General features: G+C 44.7%; 1 protein-coding gene across 3 annotated transcripts in view; it reads left to right on the top strand.

Annotated features, from left to right (window-relative positions):
- The window catches only part of TFR2 (transferrin receptor 2), a 150,091-nt gene that overhangs the window by 44,701 nt on the left and 80,083 nt on the right, over nucleotides 1–25,307 (top strand). For all 3 annotated transcript variants that reach the window (XM_056569953.1, XM_056569952.1, XM_056569951.1), the window contains 2 exons: nucleotides 9,941–10,081; nucleotides 10,159–10,270. In XM_056569953.1, the coding sequence (XP_056425928.1) occupies nucleotides 9,941–10,081; nucleotides 10,159–10,270 (253 nt within the window). The remainder of the gene's footprint in view (nucleotides 1–9,940; nucleotides 10,082–10,158; nucleotides 10,271–25,307) is intronic.

The raw sequence follows: 25,307 nt of genomic DNA, 5'->3' as shown, positions 1-25,307 counted from the left end.
TAGGTGCAGGTATTAATATTATGGCTGATGGGACACAATATTAGGCAGTGGTATTAATATTATGGCTGATGGGACACAATATTAGGCAGTGGTATTAATATTATGGCTGATGGGACACAATATTAGGCGCTGGTATTAATGTTATGGCTGATGGGACACAATATTAGGCGGTGGTATTAATATTATGGCTGATGGGACACAATATTAGGCGCTGGTATTAATGTTATGGCTGATGGGACACAATATTAGGCAGTGGTATTAATGTTATGGCTGATGGGACACAATATTAGGCTGTGGTATTAATATTATGGCTGATGGGACACAATATTAGGCGCTGGTATTAATATTATGGCTGATGGGACACAATATTAGGCAGTGGTATTAATATTATGGCTGATGGGACACAATATTAGGCGCTGGTATTAATATTATGGCTGATGGGACACAATATTAGGAGCTGGTATTAATGTTATGGCTGATGGGACACAATATTAGGCAGTGGTATTAATGTTATGGCTGATGGGACACAATATTAGGCACTGGTATTAATGTTATGGCTGATGGGACACAATATTAGGCGCTGGTATTAATATTATGGCTGATGGGACACAATATTAGGCAGTGGTATTAATATTATGGCTGATGGGACACAATATTAGGCTGTGGTATTAATATTATGGCTGATGGGACACAATATTAGGCGCTGGTATTAATATTATGGCTGATGGGACACAATATTAGGCTGTGGTATTGATATTATGGCTGATGGGACACAATATTAGGCGCTGGTATTAATATTATGGCTGATGGGACACAATATTAGGCGCTGGTATTAATGTTATGGCTGATGGGACACAATATTAGGCGCAGGTATTAATATTATGGCTGATGGGACACAATATTAGGCTGTGGTATTAATATTATGGCTGATGGGACACAATATTAGGCAGTGGTATTAATATTATGGCTGATGGGACACAATATTAGGCGCAGGTATTAATATTATGGCTGATGGGACACAATATTAGGCTGTGGTATTAATGTTATGGCTGATGGGACACAATATTAGGCTGTGGTATTAATATTATGGCTGATGGGACACAATATTAGGCGCTGGTATTAATGTTATGGCTGATGGGACACAATATTAGGCGCTGGTATTAATATTATGGCTGATGGGACACAATATTAGGCGCTGGTATTAATATTATGGCTGATGGGACACAATATTAGGCACTGGTATTAATATTATGGCTGATGGGACACAATATTAGGCAGTGGTATTAATATTATGGCTGATGGGACACAATATTAGGCTGTGGTATTAATATTATGGCTGATGGGACACAATATTAGGCGCTGGTATTAATATTATGGCTGATGGGACACAATATTAGGCGCTGGTATTAATGTTATGGCTGATGGGACACAATATTAGGCACTGGTATTAATATTATGGCTGATGGGACACAATATTAGGCGCAGGTATTAATATTATGGCTGATGGGACACAATATTAGGCACTGGTATTAATGTTATGGCTGATGGGACACAATATTAGGCGCTGGTATTAATGTTATGGCTGATGGGACACAATATTAGGCGCTGGTATTAATATTATGGCTGATGGGACACAATATTAGGCGCTGGTATTAATATTATGGCTGATGGGACACAATATTAGGCGCTGGTATTAATGTTATGGCTGATGGGACACAATATTAGGCGGTGGTATTAATATTATGGCTGATGGGACACAATATTAGGCGTTGGTATTAATATTATGGCTGATGGGACACAATATTAGGCGCAGGTATTAATGTTATGGCTGATGGGACACAATATTAGGCGCTGGTATTAATATTATGGCTGATGGGACACAATATTAGGCGCTGGTATTAATATTATGGCTGATGGGACACAATATTAGGCGCAGGTATTAATGTTATGGCTGATGGGACACAATATTAGGCGCTGGTATTAATATTATGGCTGATGGGACACAATATTAGGCGCTGGTATTAATATTATGGCTGATGGGACACAATATTAGGCGCTGGTATTAATATTATGGCTGATGGGACACAATATTAGGCGCTGGTATTAATATTATGGCTGATGGGACACAATATTAGGCGCTGGTATTAATATTATGGCTGATGGGACACAATATTAGGCAGTGGTATTAATATTATGGCTGATGGGACACAATATTAGGCTGTGGTATTAATGTTATGGCTGATGGGACACAATATTAGGCGCTGGTATTAATGTTATGGCTGATGGGACACAATATTAGGCGGTGGTATTAATATTATGGCTGATGGGACACAATATTAGGCGCTGGTATTAATGTTATGGCTGATGGGACACAATATTAGGCAGTGGTATTAATGTTATGGCTGATGGGACACAATATTAGGCTGTGGTATTAATATTATGGCTGATGGGACACAATATTAGGCGCTGGTATTAATATTATGGCTGATGGGACACAATATTAGGAGCTGGTATTAATGTTATGGCTGATGGGACACAATATTAGGCACTGGTATTAATGTTATGGCTGATGGGACACAATATTAGGCGCTGGTATTAATATTATGGCTGATGGGACACAATATTAGGCAGTGGTATTAATATTATGGCTGATGGGACACAATATTAGGCTGTGGTATTAATGTTATGGCTGATGGGACACAATATTAGGCGCTGGTATTAATATTATGGCTGATGAGACACAATATTAGGCGGTGGTATTAATATTATGGCTGATGGGACACAATATTAGGCGCTGGTATTAATATTATGGCTGATGGGACACAATATTAGGCTGTGGTATTGATATTATGGCTGATGGGACACAATATTAGGCGCTGGTATTAATATTATGGCTGATGGGACACAATATTAGGCGCTGGTATTAATATTATGGCTGATGGGACACAATATTAGGCGCTGGTATTAATGTTATGGCTGATGGGACACAATATTAGGCACAGGTATTAATATTATGGCTGATGGGACACAATATTAGGCAGTGGTATTAATATTATGGCTGATGGGACACAATATTAGGCGCAGGTATTAATATTATGGCTGATGGGACACAATATTAGGCTGTGGTATTAATGTTATGGCTGATGGGACACAATATTAGGCTGTGGTATTAATATTATGGCTGATGGGACACAATATTAGGCGCTGGTATTAATGTTATGGCTGATGGGACACAATATTAGGCGCTGGTATTAATGTTATGGCTGATGGGACACAATATTAGGCGCTGGTATTAATATTATGGCTGATGGGACACAATATTAGGCGCTGGTATTAATATTATGGCTGATGGGACACAATATTAGGCGCTGGTATTAATATTATGGCTGATGGGACACAATATTAGGCGCTGGTATTAATGTTATGGCTGATGGGACACAATATTAGGCGGTGGTATTAATATTATGGCTGATGGGACACAATATTAGGCGCTGGTATTAATATTATGGCTGATGGGACACAATATTAGGCGCTGGTATTAATATTATGGCTGATGGGACACAATATTAGGCGCAGGTATTAATGTTATGGCTGATGGGACACAATATTAGGCGCTGGTATTAATATTATGGCTGATGGGACACAATATTAGGCGCTGGTATTAATATTATGGCTGATGGGGCACAATATTAGGCGCTGGTATTAATATTATGGCTGATGGGACACAATATTAGGCGCTGGTATTAATATTATGGCTGATGGGACACAATATTAGGCGCTGGTATTAATATTATGGCTGATGGGACACAATATTAGGCGCTGGTATTAATATTATGGCTGATGGGACACAATATTAGGCGCTGGTATTAATATTATGGCTGATGGGACACAATATTAGGCGCTGGTATTAATATTATGGCTGATGGGACACAATATTAGGCGCTGGTATTAATATTATGGCTGATGGGACACAATATTAGGCGCTGGTATTAATATTATGGCTGATGGGACACAATATTAGGCAGTGGTATTAATATTATGGCTGATGGGACACAATATTAGGCTGTGGTATTAATATTATGGCTGATGGGACACAATATTAGGCACTGGTATTAATATTATGGCTGATGGGACACAATATTAGGAGTGGTATTAATATTATGGCTGATGGGACACAATATTAGGCGCTGGTATTAATATTATGGCTGATGGGACACAATATTAGGCGCTGGTATTAATGTTATGGCTGATGGGACACAATATTAGGCGCAGGTATTAATGTTATGGCTGATGGGACACAATATTAGGCGCTGGTATTAATATTATGGCTGATGGGACACAATATTAGGCGCTGGTATTAATATTATGGCTGATGGGACACAATATTAGGCGCTGGTATTAATATTATGGCTGATGGGACACAATATTAGGCGCTGGTATTAATATTATGGCTGATGGGACACAATATTAGGCGCTGGTATTAATATTATGGCTGATGGGACACAATATTAGGCGCTGGTATTAATATTATGGCTGATGGGACACAATATTAGGCGCTGGTATTAATATTATGGCTGATGGGACACAATATTAGGCAGTGGTATTAATATTATGGCTGATGGGACACAATATTAGGCGTTGGTATTAATATTATGGCTGATGGGACACAATATTAGGCACTGGTATTAATATTATGGCTGATGGGACACAATATTAGGAGTGGTATTAATATTATGGCTGATGGGACACAATATTAGGAGTGGTATTAATGTTATGGCTGATGGGACACAATATTAGGCGTTGGTATTAATATTATGGCTGATGGGACACAATATTAGGCTGTGGTATTAATATTATGGCTGATGGGACACAATATTAGGCTGTGGTATTAATATTATGGCTGATGGGACACAATATTAGGCGCTGGTATTAATATTATGGCTGATGGGACACAATATTAGGCTGTGGTATTAATATTATGGCTGATGGGACACAATATTAGGCGCTGGTATTAATATTATGGCTGATGGGGCACAATATTAGGCGCTGGTATTAATATTATGGCTGATGGGACACAATATTAGGCGCTGGTATTAATATTATGGCTGATGGGACACAATATTAGGCGCTGGTATTAATATTATGGCTGATGGGACACAATATTAGGCAGTGGTATTAATATTATGGCTGATGGGACACAATATTAGGCTGTGGTATTAATATTATGGCTGATGGGACACAATATTAGGAGTGGTATTAATATTATGGCTGATGGGACACAATATTAGGCAGTGGTATTAATATTATGGCTGATGGGACACAATATTAGGAGTGGTATTAATATTATGGCTGATGGGACACAATATTAGGCGCTGGTATTAATATTATGGCTGATGGGACACAATATTAGGCGCTGGCATTAATATTATGGCTGATGGGACACAATATTAGGCGCTGGTATTAATGTTATGGCTGATGGGACACAATATTAGGCGCTGGTATTAATATTATGGCTGATGGGACACAATATTAGGCGCAGGTATTAATGTTATGGCTGATGGGACACAATATTAGGCGCTGGTATTAATATTATGGCTGATGGGACACAATATTAGGCGCTGGTATTAATATTATGGCTGATGGGACACAATATTAGGCGCTGGTATTAATATTATGGCTGATGGGACACAATATTAGGCAGTGGTATTAATATTATGGCTGATGGGACACAATATTAGGCGGTGGTATTAATATTATGGCTGATGGGACACAATATTAGGCGTTGGTATTAATATTATGGCTGATGGGACACAATATTAGGCACTGGTATTAATATTATGGCTGATGGGACACAATATTAGGAGTGGTATTAATATTATGGCTGATGGGACACAATATTAGGAGTGGTATTAATGTTATGGCTGATGGGACACAATATTAGGCGTTGGTATTAATATTATGGCTGATGGGACACAATATTAGGCGCTGGTATTAATGTTATGGCTGATGGGACACAATATTAGGCGCTGGTATTAATGTTATGGCTGATGGGACACAATATTAGGCGCTGGTATTAATATTATGGCTGATGGGTCACAATATTAGGCGCTGGTATTAATATTATGGCTGATGGGACACAATATTAGGCGCTGGTATTAATATTATGGCTGATGGGACACAATATTAGGCGCTGGTATTAATATTATGGCTGATGGGACACAATATTAGGCAGTGGTATTAATATTATGGCTGATGGGACACAATATTAGGCTGTGGTATTAATATTATGGCTGATGGGACACAATATTAGGCACTGGTATTAATATTATGGCTGATGGGACACAATATTAGGAGTGGTATTAATATTATGGCTGATGGGACACAATATTAGGCGCTGGTATTAATATTATGGCTGATGGGACACAATATTAGGCGCTGGTATTAATATTATGGCTGATGGGACACAATATTAGGCGCTGGTATTAATATTATGGCTGATGGGACACAATATTAGGCGCTGGTATTAATATTATGGCTGATGGGACACAATATTAGGCGCTGGTATTAATATTATGGCTGATGGGACACAATATTAGGCGCTGGTATTAATATTATGGCTGATGGGACACAATATTAGGCGCTGGTATTAATATTATGGCTGATGGGACACAATATTAGGCGGTGGTATTAATGTTATGGCTGATGGGACACAATATTAGGCGCTGGTATTAATGTTATGGCTGATGGGACACAATATTAGGCGCTGGTATTAATATTATGGCTGATGGGACACAATATTAGGCGCTGGTATTAATATTATGGCTGATGGGACACAATATTAGGCGCTGGTATTAATGTTATGGCTGATGGGACACAATATTAGGCGCTGGTATTAATATTATGGCTGATGGGACACAATATTAGGCGCTGGTATTAATGTTATGGCTGATGGGACACAATATTAGGCGCAGGTATTAATGTTATGGCTGATGGGACACAATATTAGGCGCTGGTATTAATATTATGGCTGATGGGACACAATATTAGGCGCTGGTATTAATATTATGGCTGATGGGACACAATATTAGGCGCTGGTATTAATATTATGGCTGATGGGACACAATATTAGGCGCTGGTATTAATATTATGGCTGATGGGACACAATATTAGGCGCTGGTATTAATATTATGGCTGATGGGACACAATATTAGGCAGTGGTATTAATATTATGGCTGATGGGACACAATATTAGGCGCTGGTATTAATATTATGGCTGATGGGACACAATATTAGGCGTTGGTATTAATATTATGGCTGATGGGACACAATATTAGGCGCTGGTATTAATATTATGGCTGATGGGACACAATATTAGGAGTGGTATTAATATTATGGCTGATGGGACACAATATTAGGAGTGGTATTAATGTTATGTGTGATATTATAAATGATCTGTCTTAGACCCCACACTAAAATAATTCAAGATCCCTTATATAGAGGCGTCTCTATTCATTGATACAGCCCCGACATGCACAGCTGTGTTACTGTTAGGGGCGTCTAATGTGAGAAATAGGGGGGGGGGGGGGACAATTTAAGGCTGGGTTCACACTGTGGAATTTCTGCCGGAGATCGAGCCGGTGGCACTAGGACCGCGTGGACTGCATTGCCGCCCCCATAGACTGCAATGCATTTCTGGGTGGATCTTTTGGGAGATCAGCTCAGAAATGCATTGACATCTATGGGGACGGCAATGTAGTCCGCATGGTCCTAGTGCCGTTGGCTCGATCTCCGGCAGAAATTCTGCCTAGAAATTCCACAGTGTGAACCCAGCCTTACTGTTGGAAAACGCTTTGTTTATACAGATGTTCTGGGATACGGCTACGTATGCTGCTTTTAAAGGGGTTGTTCGCTGCCCTGCCTTATGGAGCTCCGCTCGCAGCGTCCGGAAGTTCAATACTCCGAACGCTGTGTGCGGGGCTTCCGTGTTTGAGGCCCCCCCCCCTCGTTACGTCACGCCCGCCCCCTCAACGAAAGTCTATGGGAAGGGGGCGCTGTCGCGCCCCCTTCCCATAGACTTTCGTTGAGGGGGCACGCGTGACGTCACGAGGGGGCGGCCTCGAACACGGAAGCCCCGCACACAGCGTTCGGAGTATTGAACTGTATCTATCCCTATAATTGTAGAAACAATTCTTAGAGACGTGTTTGAATAGATGATTACTTCTATTAATAAAGCTTTATAGAATGATACGTTGCTGCTACGCAGACTTGTCGGGTCATGTTTACATATTACTCGGGGGGCCGCACACTAAACATTCACATCCATTTAGGAGACTACATCAGTGACTGTGGGAGAAAGGGGGGGGGGGCAAAGTGAAGCGAAGCAGGTAAGGGGGAGTGGCCTAGTGAGGCTCTGTTAGAAAAGGGGGCGTGGCACATGTCACTTTACTTCCAGTGGGAGGTTTAACGAAAGGCATCCTCCCCTCACTACTTTCTGATAGAAGGGGCTATGAGCCTGCCCCTCCTCCTGCAGGGTGATACAGATAGGAGGAGCTATGAGCCTGCCCCTCCTCCTGCAGGGTGATACAGATAGGAGGAGCTATGAGCATGCCCCTCCCCCTGCAGGGTGATAGAGATAGGAGGAGCTATGACCCTGCCCCTCCTCCTGCAGGGTGATACAGATAGGAGGAGCTATGAGCCTGCCCCTCCCCCTGCAGGGTGATACAGATAGGAGGAGCTATGAGTCTGCCCCATTCCCTGCAGGGTGATACAGATATGAGGAGCTATGAGCCTGCCCCTCCTCCTGCAGTGTGATACAGATAGGAGGAGCTATGAGTCTGCCCCTCCCCCTGCAGGGTGATACAGATAGGAGGAGCTATGAGCCTGCCCCTCCTCCTGCAGGGTGATACAGATAGGAGGAGCTATGAGCCTGCCCCTCCTCCTGCAGGGTGATACAGATAGGAGGAGCTATGAGCCTGCCCCTCCCCCTGCAGGGTGATACAGATAGGAGGAGCTATGAGTCTGCCCCTCCTCCTGCAGGGTGATACAGATAGGAGGAGCTATGAGCCTGCCCCTCCTCCTGCAGGGTGATACAGATAGGAGGAGCTATGAGTCTGCCCCTCCTCCTGCAGGGTGATACAGATAGGAGGAGCTATGAGCCTGCCCCTCCTCCATCTGCAGGGTGATACAGATAGGAGGAGCTATGACCCTGCCCCTCCTCCTGCAGGGTGATACAGATAGGAGGAGCTATGAGCCTGCCCCATTCCCTGCAGGGTGATACAGATAGGAGGAGCTATGAGTCTGCCCCTCCCCCTGCAGTGTGATACAGATAGGAGGAGCTATGAGCCTGCCCCTCCTCCTGCAGCGTGATACAGATAGGAGGAGCTATGAGCCTGCCCCTCCTCCTGCAGGGTGATACAGATAGGAGGAGCTATGAGCCTGCCCCTCCTCCTGCAGGGTGATACAGATAGGAGGAGCTATGAGTCTGCCCCTCCTCCTGCAGGGTGATACAGATAGGAGGAGCTATGAGTCTGCCCCTCCTCCTGCAGGGTGATACAGATAGGAGGAGCTATGAGCCTGCCCCTCCTCCTGCAGGGTGATACAGATAGGAGGAGCTATGAGCCTGCCCCATTCCCTGCAGGGTGATACAGATAGGAGGAGCTATGACCCTGCCCCTCCTCCTGCAGGGTGATACAGATAGGAGGAGCTATGAGCCTGCCCCATTCCCTGCAGGGTGATACAGATAGGAGGAGCTATGACCCTGCCCCATTCCCTGCAGGTTGATACAGATAGGAGGAGCTATGAGCCTGCCCCTCCTCCTGTAGGGTGATACAGACAGGAGGAGCTATGAGCCTGCCCCTCCTCCTGCAGGGTGATACAGATAGGAGGAGCTATGAGTCTGCCCCTCCCCCTGCAGGGTGACATTATGACCTTTCTTTTCCAGGAAGTTCTCGGCATCCTCTCACCCTTTGGGGTCCAAGCAGAACGATGACTTGGCCTCCATCATTCTTCAGACCTTTAAGGAATATAACCTGGACCAGACCTTTGTGGAGAGTCACTTTGTGGAGCTGCCATTTCCCAACAGGTGAGAGGGTTGTGTGGTGACCCGTCCGCGCCCGTCCGCACCCTATGGCCCCTTCTCATCCAACATGTCCTCTACAGATCTCAGCGCAATAACCTCAACATTGTGGACAGCAGCAACACGAGCGTGAAACAGATCCCTATAGAAGATGAGGACGTGTACTGTCCATACAGCGCCATCCGGAGGGTGAAGGTATACGGGCGCTGTATATATATATTATGGGGGCACTGTATATATACGTGTACTGTCCATACAGCGCCATCCGGAGGGTGAAGGTATGGGGGCGCTGTATATATTATGGGGGCGCTGTATATATATATATATATATATATATATATATATATATATTATGGGGGCGCTGTATATATATATTATGGGGGCACTGTATATATACGTGTACTGTCCATACAGCGCCATCCGGAGGGTGAAGGTATGGGGGCGCTGTATATATATATATATATATATATATATTATGGGGGCGCTGTATATATATATTATGGGGGCGCTGTATATATATATATATATATATATATTATGGGGGCGCTGTATATATATATTATGGGGGCGCTGTATATATTATGGGGGCGCTGTATATGTATATATTATGGGGGCGCTGTATATATATATTATGGGGGCGCTGTATATATTATGGGGGCGCTGTATATATATATTATGGGGGCGCTGTATATATTATGGGGGCGCTGTATATATATATATATTATGGGGAAGCTGTATAAATATATATTATGGGGGCTCTGTATATATATATTATGGGGCGCTGTATATATATACTATGGGGGCGCTGTATATATATTATGGGGGTGCTGTATATATATATTATGGGGGCACTGTATATATATATATCATGGGGGCGCTGTATATATATATTATGGGGGCGCTGTATATATATATTATGGGGGCTCTGTATATATATATTATGGGGGCGCTGTATATATATTATGGGGGCGCTGTATATATATATTATGGGGGCTCTGTATATATATATTATGGGGGCACTGTATATATATATATTATGGGGGCGCTGTATATATACGTGTACTGTCCATACAGCGCCATCGGGAGGGTGAAGGTATGGGGGAGCTGTATAAATATATATTATGGGGGCTCTGTATATATATATTATGGGGCGCTGTATATATATACTATGGGGGCGCTGTATATATATTATGGGGGTGCTGTATATATATATTATGGGGGCACTGTATATATATATCATGGGGGCGCTGTATATATATATTATGGGGGCGCTGTATAAATATATTATGGGGGCGCTGTATATATATTATGGGGGCACTGTATATATATATTATGGGGGCTCTGTATATATATATATACTATGGGGGCGCTGTATATATATATTATGGGGGCGCTGTATATATATATTATGGGGCACTGAATATATATATTATGGGGGTGCTGTATATATATATTATTGGGGGCACTGAATATATATATTATGGGGGTGCTGTATATATATATTATGGGGGCGCTGTATATATATATATTATGGAGGCGCTGTATATATATATTATGGGGGCGCTGTATATATATATTATGGGGGCGCTGTATATATATATATATTATGGGGGCGCTGTATATATATATTATGGGGGCGCTGTATATATATTGTTACGCCGAGCGCTCCGGGTCCCCGCTCCTCCCCGGAGCGCTCGCTTCACTCTCCCCGCGGCAGCGCTCCGGTCACGTCCTCTGACCCGGGGCGCTGCGATTCCGCTGCCAGCCGGGATGCGATTCGCGATGCGGGTAGCGCCCGCTCGCGATGCGCACCCCGGCTCCCCTACCTGACTCGCTCTCCGTCTGTTCTGTCCCGGCGCGCGCGGCCCCGCTCCCTAGGGCGCGCGCGCGCCGGGTCTCTGCGATTTAAAGGGCCACTGCGCCGCTGATTGGCGCAGTGGTTCCAATTAGTGTGTTCACCTGTGCACTTCCCTATATCACCTCACTTCCCCTGCACTCCCTTGCCGGATCTTGTTGCCTTAGTGCCAGTGAAAGCGTTCCTTGTGTGTTCCTTGCCTGTGTTTCCAGACCTTCTGCCGTTGCCCCTGACTACGATCCTTGCTGCCTGCCCCGACCTTCTGCTACGTCCGACCTTGCTTTTGCCTACTCCCTTGTACCGCGCCTATCTTCAGCAGCCAGAGAGGTGAGCCGTTGCTAGTGGATACGACCTGGACACTACCGCCGCAGCAAGACCATCCCGCTTTGCGGCGGGCTCTGGTGAAAACCAGTAGTGGCTTAGAACCGGTCCACTAGCACGGTCCACGCCAATCCCTCTCTGGCACAGAGGATCCACTACCTGCCAGCCGGCATCGTGACAGTAGATCCGGCCATGGATCCCGCTGAAGTTCCTCTGCCAGTTGTCGCTGACCTCACCACGGTGGTCGCCCAGCAGTCACAACAGATAGCGCAACAAGGCCAACAGCTGTCTCAACTGACCGTTATGCTACAACAGTTACTACCACAGCTTCAGCAGTCATCTCCTCCGCCAGCTCCTGCACCTCCTCCGCAGCGAGTGGCCGCTCCTGGGATACGCTTATCCTTGCCGGATAAATTTGATGGGGACTCTAAGTTTTGCCGTGGCTTTCTTTCCCAATGTTCCCTGCATCTGGAGATGATGTCGGACCTGTTTCCCTCTGAAAGGTCTAAGGTGGCTTTCGTAGTCAGCCTTCTGTCCGGAAAAGCCCTGTCATGGGCCACACCGCTCTGGGACCGCAATGACCCCGTCACTGCCTCTGTACACTCCTTCTTCTCGGAAATCCGAAGTGTCTTTGAGGAACCTGCCCGAGCCTCTTCTGCTGAGACTGCCCTGTTGAACCTGGTCCAGGGTAATTCTTCCGTTGGCGAGTATGCCGTACAATTCCGTACTCTTGCTTCAGAATTGTCCTGGAATAATGAGGCCCTCTGCGCGACCTTCAAAAAAGGCCTATCCAGCAACATTAAAGATGTTCTGGCCGCACGAGAAATTCCTGCTAATCTACATGAACTTATTCACCTAGCCACTCGCATTGACATGCGTTTTTCTGAAAGGCGTCAGGAACTCCGCCAAGATATGGACTCTGTTCGCACGAGGCGTTTCTTCTCCTCGGCTCCTCTCTCCTCTGGTCCCCTGCAATCTGTTCCTGTGCCTCCCGCCGTGGAGGCTATGCAGGTCGACCGGTCTCGCCTGACACCTCAAGAGAGGACACGACGCCGTATGGAGAACCTCTGCCTGTACTGTGCTAGTACCGAACACTTCCTGAGAGATTGTCCTATCCGTCCTCCCCGCCTGGAAAGACGTACGCTGACTCCGCACAAAGATGAGACAGTCCTTGATGTCTACTCTGCTTCTCCACGTCTTACTGTGCCTGTGCGGATGTCTGCCTCTGCCTTCTCCTTCTCTACAGTGGCCTTCTTGGACTCTGGATCTGCAGGAAATTTTATTTTGGCCTCTCTCGTCAACAGGTTCAACATCCCGGTGACCAGTCTCGCCAGACCCCTCTACATCAATTGTGTAAATAATGAAAGATTGGACTGTACCATACGTTTCCGCACGGAGCCCCTTCTTATGAGCATCGGATCTCATCATGAGAGGATTGAACTTTTGGTCCTCCCCAATTGCACCTCGGAAATTCTCCTTGGACTTCCCTGGCTTCAACTTCATTCCCCTACCCTGGATTGGTCCACTGGGGAGATCAAGAGTTGGGGGTCCTCTTGTTCCAAGAACTGTCTAAAACCGGTTCCCAGTAACCCTTGCCGTAACTCTGTGGTTCCTCCAGTAACCGGTCTCCCTAAGGCCTATATGGACTTCGCGGATGTTTTCTGCAAAAAACAAGCTGAGACTCTACCTCCTCACAGGCCTTATGATTGCCCTATCGACCTCCTCCCGGGCACTACTCCACCCCGGGGCAGAATTTATCCTCTCTCTGCCCCAGAGACTCTTGCCATGTCCGAATACGTCCAGGAGAATCTAAAAAAGGGCTTTATCCGTAAATCCTCCTCTCCTGCCGGAGCCGGATTTTTCTTTGTGTCCAAAAAAGATGGCTCCCTACGTCCATGCATTGACTACCGCGGTCTTAATAAAATCACGGTTAAGAACCGCTACCCCTTACCCCTCATCTCTGAACTCTTTGATCGCCTCCAAGGTGCCCACATCTTCACTAAATTGGACTTAAGAGGCGCCTATAACCTCCTCCGCATCAGAGAGGGGGACGAGTGGAAAACGGCATTTAACACCAGAGATGGACACTTTGAGTATCTGGTCATGCCCTTTGGACTGTGCAACGCCCCTGCCGTCTTCCAAGACTTTGTCAATGAAATTTTTCGTGATCTGTTATACTCCTGTGTTGTTGTATATCTGGACGATATCCTAATTTTTTCTGCCAATCTAGAAGAACACCGCCAGCATGTCCGTATGGTTCTTCAGAGACTTCGTGACAACCAACTCTATGCCAAAATTGAGAAATGTCTGTTTGAATGCCAATCTCTTCCTTTTCTAGGATATTTGGTCTCTGGCCAGGGACTACAGATGGATCCAGACAAACTCTCTGCCGTCTTAGATTGGCCACGCCCCTCCGGACTCCGTGCTATCCAACGCTTTTTGGGGTTCGCCAATTATTACAGGCAATTTATTCCACATTTTTCTACCATTGTGGCTCCTATCGTGGCTTTAACCAAAAAAAATGCTGATCCCAAGTCATGGCCCCCTCAAGCAGAAGACGCCTTTAAACGACTCAAGTCTGCCTTTTCTTCGGCTCCCGTCCTCTCCAGACCTGACCCTTCCAAACCCTTCCTATTGGAGGTTGATGCCTCCTCAGTGGGAGCTGGAGCTGTTCTTCTACAAAAAAATTCTTCCGGGCATGCTGTCACTTGTGGTTTTTTCTCTAGGACCTTCTCTCCAGCGGGGATCGAGAGCTTCTAGCCATTAAATTAGCACTTGAGGAATGGAGGCATCTGCTGGAGGGATCAAGTTCTCCTGTTATTATCTACACCGACCACAAGAACCTCTCCTACCTCCAGTCTGCCCAACGGCTGAATCCTCGCCAGGCCCGGTGGTCTCTGTTCTTTGCCCGATTTAATTTTGAGATTCACTTTCGTCCTGCCGATAAGAACATTAGGGCCGATGCTCTCTCTCGTTCCTCGGATGCCTCAGAAGTTGAACTCTCTCCGCAACACATCATTCCACCTGACTGCCTGATCTCCACTTCTCCTGCCTCCATCAGGCAGACTCCTCCAGGAAAGACCTTTGTTTCTCCTCGCCAACGCCTCGGAATCCTCAAATGGGGTCACTCCTCCCATCTCGCAGGTCATGCGGGTATCAAGAAATCTGTGCAACTCATCTCCCGCTTCTATTGGTGGCCGACTCTGGAGACGGATGTTGTGGACTTTGTGCGAGCCTGCACTATCTGTGCCCGGGATAAGACTCCTCGCCAGAAGCCCGCTGGTTTTCTTCATCCTCTGCCTGTCCCCGAACAGCCTTGGTCTCTGATTGGTATGGATTTTATTACTGATTTACCCCCTTCCCGTGGCAACACTGTTATTTGGGTGGTCGTTGATCGATTCTCCAAAATGGCACATTTCATCCCTCTTCCTGGTCTTCCTTCTGCGCCTCAGTTGGCTAAACAATTTTTTGTACACATTTTTCGTCTTCACGGGTTGCCTACGCAGATTGTCTCGGATAGAGGCGTCCAATTCGTGTCTAAATTCTGGAGGGCTCTCTGTAAACAACTCAAGATTAAATTAAATTTTTCTTCTGCATATCATCCCCAGTCCAATGGACAAGTAGAAAGGATTAACCAGATCTTGGGTGATTATTTGCGACATTTTGTTTCCTCCCGCCAGGATGACTGGGCAGATCTCCTCCCATGGGCCGAATTCTCGTATAACTTCAGGGTCTCTGAGTCTTCCTCCAAATCCCCATTTTTCGTGGTGTACGGCCGTCACCCTCTTCCCCCCCTCCCTACTCCCTTGCCCTCTGGTCTGCCCGCTGTGGATGAAATTTCTCGTGACCTTTCCATCATATGGAGAGAGACCCAAAATTCTCTCTTACAGGCTTCATCACGCATGAAGAAGTTCGCGGATAAGAAAAGAAGAGCTCCCCCCGTTTTTTCCCCTGGAGACAAGGTATGGCTCTCCGCTAAATATGTCCGCTTCCGTGTCCCTAGCTACAAGTTGGGACCACGCTATCTTGGTCCTTTCAAAATTTTGTGTCAAATTAATCCTGTCTCTTATAAACTTCTTCTTCCTCCCTCTCTTCGTATCCCTAATGCCTTTCACGTCTCTCTTCTCAAACCACTCATCCTCAACCGTTTTTCTCCCAAATCTGTTCCTCCCACTCCTGTTTCCGGCTCCTCGGACATCTTCTCGGTCAAAGAAATTTTAGCTGCCAAAAAGGTCAGAGGGAAAAATTTTTTTTTAGTGGACTGGGAGGGTTGTGGTCCTGAAGAGAGATCCTGGGAACCTGAGGACAACATCCTAGACAAAAGTCTGCTCCTCAGGTTCTCAGGCTCTAAGAAGAGGGGGAGACCCAAGGGGGGGGGTACTGTTACGCCGAGCGCTCCGGGTCCCCGCTCCTCCCCGGAGCGCTCGCTTCACTCTCCCCGCGGCAGCGCTCCGGTCACGTCCTCTGACCCGGGGCGCTGCGATTCCGCTGCCAGCCGGGATGCGATTCGCGATGCGGGTAGCGCCCGCTCGCGATGCGCACCCCGGCTCCCCTACCTGACTCGCTCTCCGTCTGTTCTGTCCCGGCGCGCGCGGCCCCGCTCCCTAGGGCGCGCGCGCGCCGGGTCTCTGCGATTTAAAGGGCCACTGCGCCGCTGATTGGCGCAGTGGTTCCAATTAGTGTGTTCACCTGTGCACTTCCCTATATCACCTCACTTCCCCTGCACTCCCTTGCCGGATCTTGTTGCCTTAGTGCCAGTGAAAGCGTTTCCTTGTGTGTTCCTTGCCTGTGTTTCCAGACCTTCTGCCGTTGCCCCTGACTACGATCCTTGCTGCCTGCCCCGACCTTCTGCTACGTCCGACCTTGCTTTTGCCTACTCCCTTGTACCGCGCCTATCTTCAGCAGCCAGAGAGGTGAGCCGTTGCTAGTGGATACGACCTGGTCACTACCGCCGCAGCAAGACCATCCCGCTTTGCGGCGGGCTCTGGTGAAAACCAGTAGTGGCTTAGAACCGGTCCACTAGCACGGTCCACGCCAATCCCTCTCTGGCACAGAGGATCCACTACCTGCCAGCCGGCATCGTGACATATATATTATGGGGGCGCTGTATATATACGTGTACTGTCCATACAGCGCCATCCGGAGGGTGAAGTTATGGGGGCGCTGTATATATATATATATATATATATATATATATTATGGGGGCGCTGTATATATATATTATGGGGGCTCTGTATATATATATTATGGGGGCACTGTATATATATATATTATGGGGGCGCTGTATATATACGTGTACTGTCCATACAGCGCCATCGGGAGGGTGAAGGTATGGGGGAGCTGTATAAATATATATTATGGGGGCTCTGTATATATATATTATGGGGCGCTGTATATATATACTATGGGGGCGCTGTATATATATTATGGGGGTGCTGTATATATATATTATGGGGGCACTGTATATATATATCATGGGGGCGCTGTATATATATATTATGGGGGCGCTGTATAAATATATTATGGGGGCGCTGTATATATATTATGGGGGCGCTGTATATATATATTATGGGGGCTCTGTATATATATATACTATGGGGGCGCTGTATATATATATTATGGGGGCGCTGTATATATATATTATGGGGCACTGAATATATATATTATGGGGGTGCTGTATATATATATTATTGGGGGCACTGAATATATATATTATGGGGGTGCTGTATATATATATTATGGGGGCGCTGTATATATATATATTATGGAGGCGCTGTATATATATATTATGGGGGCGCTGTATATATATATTATGGGGTCGCTGTATATATATATATTATGGGGGCGCTGTATATATATATTATGGGGGCGCTGTATATATATATTATGGGGGCGCTGTATATATACGTGTACTGTCCATACAGCGCCATCCGGAGGGTGAAGTTATGGGGGCGCTGTATATATATATATATATATTATGGGGGCGCTGTATATATATATTATGGGGCGCTGTATATATATATTATGGGGGCGCTGTATATATATTATGGGGGCACTGTATATATATATTATGGGGGCGCTGTATATATATATATTATGGGGGCGCTGTATATATATATTATGGGAGCGCTGTATATATATATATTATGGGGACGCTGTATATATATATTATGGGGGCGCTGTATATATATATTATGGGGGCGCTGTATATATTATGGGGGCGCTGTATATATATATTATGGGGGCGCTGTATATATATATTATGGGGCGCTGTATATATATATTATGGGGGCGCTGTGTATATATATTATGGGGGCGCTGTATATATATATTATGGGGGCGCTGTATATATATATTATGGGGGCGCTGTATATATATATTATGGGGGCGCTGTATATATATATTATGGGGGCGCTGTATATATATATTATGGGGGCGCTGTGTATATATATTATGGGGGCGCTGTATATATATATTATGGGGGCGCTGTATATATATATATTATGGGGGCGCTGTATATATATATATATATTATGGGGGCGCTGTATATATATATATATATTATGGGGGCGCTGTATATATATATTATGGGGGCGCTGTGTATATATATATATTATGGGGGCGCTGTATATATATATATATATTATGGGGGCGCTGTATATATATATATATATATTATGGGGGCGCTGTGTATATATATATATTATGGGGGCGCTGTATATATGGTAAGGCCTGCGCAGCTGGCCTGTAATTGTGGGAGGAGCGGGATGACCATAAAACCCACGGTTCTCCCCCCTTCTATGACGCCGTGGGTTCTTCGCTTGAGGGTTTGTCACGTGATGTCGGCAGGAGGTGGAGTCACGTTCCCACCGGTCAGCTGACTGCACGGGTCAGCTGACTGGAAGGTCGCTCCAGCCGGCATGGTGGTGGTAAGTGGCCGTGGCTGACCGGGGGTAACGCTGGCGGTTCCCGGACTCCGGAGGTGAGCCGGAGTTCTGGGAAACCCTTGGTCAGCCCGGCCCCAGGTTATCGTATTACATATCGGCATTCGGCTTCTCGCACATGTATAACATTACTGCACTATGTGATCAGTCTCCTGCACATGTATATGATTACCGCTCTATATGATCAGTCTCCTGCACATGTATATCATTACTGCACTATATGATCAGCCTCCTGCACATGTATATCATTACTGCACTATATGATCAGTCTCCTGCACATGTATATCATTACTGCACTATATGATCAGTCTCCTGCACATGTATATCATTACTGCACTATATGATCAGTCTCCTGCACATGTATATCATTACTGCACTATATGATCAGTCTCCTGCACATGTATATCATTACTGCACTATATGATCAGTCTCCTGCACATGTATATCATTACTGCACTATGTGAACAGTCTCCTGCACATGTATATCATTACCGCACTATATGATCAGTCTCCTGCACATGTATATCATTACTGCACTATGTGATCAGTCTCCTGCACATGTATATCATTACTGCACTATATGATCAGTCTCCTGCACATGTATATCATTACTGCACTATGTGATCAGTCTCCTGCACATGTATATCATTACTGCACTATATGAACAGTCTCCTGCACATGTATATCATTACTGCACTATATGATCAGTCTCCTGCACATGTATAACATTACCGCACTATATGATCAGTCTCCTGCACATGTATATCATTACTGCACTATGTGAACAGTCTCCTGCACATGTATATCATTACCGCACTATATGATCAGTCTCCTGCACATGTATATCATTACTGCACTATGTGATCAGTCTCCTGCACATGTATATCATTACTGCACTATATGATCAGTCTCCTGCACATGTATATCATTACCGCACTATGTGATCAGTCTCCTGCACATGTATATCATTACCGCACTATGTGATCAGTCTCCTGCACATGTATAACATTACTGCACTATGTGATCAGTCTCCTGCACATGTATATCATTACCGCACTATGTGAACAGTCTCCTGCACATGTATATCATTACCGCACTATGTGATCAGTCTCCTGCACATGTATATCATTACCGCACTATGTGAACAGTCTCCTGCACATGTATATCATTACTGCACTATATGATCAGTCTCCTGCACATGTATATCATTACTGCAATATGTGATCAGTCTCCTGCACATGTATATCATTACCGCACTATGTGATCAGTCTCCTGCACATGTATATCATTACCGCACTATGTGATCAGTCTCCTGCACATGCATATCATTACCGCACTATGTGAACAGTCTCCTGCACATGCATATCATTACTGCACTATATGATCAGTCTCCTGCACATGCATAACATTACTGCACTATGTGATCAGTCTCCTGCACATGTATATCATTACTGCACTATGTGATCAGTCTCCTGCACATGTATAACATTACTGCACTATGTGATCAGTCTCCTGCACATGTATAACATTACTGCACTATGTGATCAGTCTCCTGCACATGTATAACATTACTGCACTATGTGATCAGTCTCCTGCACATGTATAACATTACTGCACTATGTGATCAGTCTCCTGCACATGTATAACATTACTGCACTATGTGATCAGTCTCCTGCACATGTATAACATTACTGCACTATGTGATCAGTCTCCTGCACATGTATATCATTACTGCACTATGTGAACAGCCTCCTGCACATGTATATCATTACTGCACTATGTGATCAGTCTCCTGCACATGTATATCATTACTGCACTATGTGATCAGTCTCCTGCACATGTATATCATTACTGCACTATGTGAACAGTCTCCTGCACATGTATATCATTACCGCACTATGTGAACAGCCTCCTGCACATGTATATCATTACCGCACTATATGATCAGTCTCCTGCACATGTATATCATTACTGCACTATATGATCAGTCTCCTGCACATGTATATCATTACTGCACTATATGATCAGCCTCCTGCACATGTATATCATTACTGCACTATGTGATCAGTCTCCTGCACATGTATATCATTACCGCTCTATGTGAACAGTCTCCTGCACATGCATATCATTACCGCACTATGTGATCAGTCTCCTGCACATGTATATCATTACTGCACTATATGATCAGTCTCCTGCACATGTATATCATTACTGCACTATATGATCAGTCTCCTGCACATGTATATCATTACTGCACTATATGATCAGCCTCCTGCACATGTATATCATTACTGCACTATGTGATCAGTCTCCTGCACATGTATATCATTACCGCTCTATGTGAACAGTCTCCTGCACATGCATATCATTACCGCACTATGTGATCAGTCTCCTGCACATGTATATCATTACCGCACTATGTGATCAGTCTCCTGCACATATATATCATTACCGCACTATGTGATCAGTCTCCTGCACATATATATCATTACCGCACTATGTGATCAGTCTCCTGCACATGTATATCATTACCGCACTATGTGATCAGTCTCCTGCACATATATATCATTACCGCTCTATGTGAACAGTCTCCTGCACATGTATATCATTACTGCACTATGTGATCAGTCTCCTGCACATGTATATCATTACTGCACTATGTGATCAGTCTCCTGCACATGTATATCATTACCGCACTATGTGATCAGTCTCCTGCACATGTATATCATTACCGCACTATGTGATCAGTCTCCTGCACATGTATATCATTACCGCACTATGTGATCAGTCTCCTGCACATATATATCATTACCGCACTATGTGATCAGTCTCCTGCACATGTATATCATTACCGCACTATGTGATCAGTCTCCTGCACATATATATCATTACCGCTCTATGTGAACAGTCTCCTGCACATGTATATCATTACTGCACTATGTGATCAGTCTCCTGCACATGTATATCATTACTGCACTATGTGATCAGTCTCCTGCACATGTATATCATTACTGCACTATATGAACAGTCTCCTGCACATGTATATCATTACCGCTCTATGTGATCAGTCTCCTGCACATGTATATCATTACTGCACTATGTGATCAGTCTCCTGCACATGTATAACATTACTGCACTATGTGATCAGTCTCCTGCACATGTATATCATTACTGCACTATGTGAACAGTCTCCTGCACATGTATATCATTACCGCACTATGTGATCAGTCTCCTGCACATGTATATCATTACTGCACTATGTGAACAGTCTCCTGCACATGTATATCATTACTGCACTATGTAATCAGTCTCCTGCACATGTATATCATTACCGCACTATGTGATCAGTCTCCTGCACATGTATATCATTACTGCACTATGTGATCAGTCTCCTGCACATGTATATCATTACTGCACTATGTGATCAGTCTCCTGCACATGTATATCATTACTGCACTATATGATCAGTCTCCTGCACATGTATATCATTACTGCACTATATGATCAGTCTCCTGCACATGTATATCATTACCGCACTATATGATCAGTCTCCTGCACATGTATATCATTACTGCACTATGTGATCAGTCTCCTGCACATGTATATCATTACTGCACTATGTGAACAGCCTCCTGCACATGTATATCATTACTGCACTATGTGATCAGTCTCCTGCACATGTATATCATTACTGCACTATGTGAACAGCCTCCTGCACATGTATATCATTACTGCACTATGTGATCAGTCTCCTGCACATGTATATCATTACCGCACTATGTGATCAGTCTCCTGCACATATATATCATTACTGCACTATGTGAACAGTCTCCTGCACATATATATCATTACCGCACTATGTGATCAGTCTCCTGCACATGTATATCATTACTGCACTATGTGATCAGTCTCCTGCACATGTATATCATTACCGCACTATGTGATCAGTCTCCTGCACATATATATCATTACTGCACTATGTGAACAGTCTCCTGCACATATATATCATTACTGCACTATGTGAACAGTCTCCTGCACATATATATCATTACTGCACTATGTGAACAGTCTCCTGCACATATATATCATTACTGCACTATGTGAACAGTCTCCTGCACATATATATCATTACTGCACTATGTGAACAGTCTCCTGCACATATATATCATTATCACATTTTGTAGTTCGGTGCTGCTGGGAGGATCTATATGTGTCTCCCGTATACTGAGACTCGCACACCTTTACACTCAATCGGACTCACCGCTCCGCCCCACCCTGTGGTCTTATGCTTCACCCCCACAGCTGCCAATCTGGTCAGTCTTAGGCACGCTACACCAACAGCTGCGCTCACCTCCAACCTTTGTCTCTTAACTAACTTCCTCACAGTTTTCTTTTCATTTATTTTATATTTATACTTCTGTGTTTCCGGGCGGTGTGCCTCCAGCTGTTGTGAAGCTACGATTCTCACTTATAGGAATCATGCCGTAGGGTTCATGCTGTACACATCCTGGTACCCATACACGTTGGTAGGATTCATGCCGGTAACATTTATACGCCACACACGCTTATAGGGTTCATTCGTTCTCTACGCACTTGTAGTTTTATACCGTACACACGCTTTTAGGGTCATACTGTACACCCCCTTTGTAAGGTTTATACTGCACACACGCTTGTAAGATTCATACAGTACACACTTGTAGAGTTTATGCCGTTTACTTGCCTACAGGTTTCATACTGTACACTCGCTTGTAGGATTATATTGTACAGTCACCCTTAGGGTTCATGCTGTATGCTTGCTTGTAGCATTCATACCGCACTCACACTTGAGCATATTTGTGGGGTGCATGCTTGTAGCATCTACTCTATACACACGCTTGTACATATTTGTAGCATTATGCTGCGTACATACTTATAAGATTCATGCTGTACACACTGGTAGGATATCCTGTACACACGCTTGTTGGATTCTTACTTTACACGCGTTAGGATTATCCAGCACATTCGCCGGTAGCATTTATACGGTTCACTCGCTCGCATAATTCATAAAGTTCATGCGGTGCATACCAATGTAGCATTCATACTGTACACTTGCTCGTAGGTTTATGTGGTATACACGCTTGCACTCGCTTGCAGGGTTCTTACTACACACACTCTTGTAGGAGTCATGTTGTACACACTCATAGGATTCATACTTTGTACACGCTCATACGAGTCACACTGTACGCACGTTTATAGTATTACATGACCCACGCTCGTAGGATTACTACTGAATATGCACTCATAAGGTTTGTGCTGCACTCCCGCTCGCAGGACCTGTATCACGCATGTTTGGAGGGTTATATTACTCGGGTGCACGCAGGAATCAGGCTGCGTGTGCGCTCGTGGCATGTGTTCTGTACATGCGCTTGCGCTATTTGTGAAGTTCGTACGCCCGCAGTTTTGTGCAGCGCACATGCTCATACAGCACATGGGGGTGTGGCCCCGTACGCAGGTATGTGGTCATAATAGTTTCTACTTGCCGGCATATTCTCTGCCATCAGGTCGTGGTTAGCTTCAGGCGTTCACTGGTGGTCTATACGCGTTTATGGTTGGCCCGAGTATAGGTTCATCAAGTTGGTGGTACAGCCATGCATAGCGGTTCACGACAGTTTCACACGTAGTCGTTCTGCACGCATCTTTATATAGGCAGGGTGATACATAGCAGTTGTCGCTGCTCACACATATTCAGAACGACTATTACACGACGCACAGGCGGGGCTTACCCAGTAAACCGTTGCAGACGGGGTATGTTTCATTATCGTTGGTACTGACATGCCTTCTGAACGACACTGACATTACGCATAGGTGGTGTTTACCTGTTAAGCCTGACATGTTGCAGAAAGGGTACGTCGCATAATTGTTATTACAGACACGCCTTCAGAACAGCAATAACACCACACATAGGTGATGTATACCCATCATGCCTGCCACGCCTGCAGGGGGTACGTTGCACGGTTGTTACTGACACGCCTTCAGAACAGCAATAACGCCACACATAGGTGATAAGATTTGTTTTATTATCCAAGTAATCACCTCATGAACCTGACACGTCTTCAGGTTGTGTTTACTTGTG

The sequence above is a fragment of the Hyla sarda genome, chromosome 4 (assembly GCF_029499605.1).
Source record: "Hyla sarda isolate aHylSar1 chromosome 4, aHylSar1.hap1, whole genome shotgun sequence".
Classification (NCBI taxonomy): domain Eukaryota; kingdom Metazoa; phylum Chordata; class Amphibia; order Anura; family Hylidae; genus Hyla; species Hyla sarda.
This window is presented reverse-complemented; position numbering and strand designations above follow the sequence as displayed.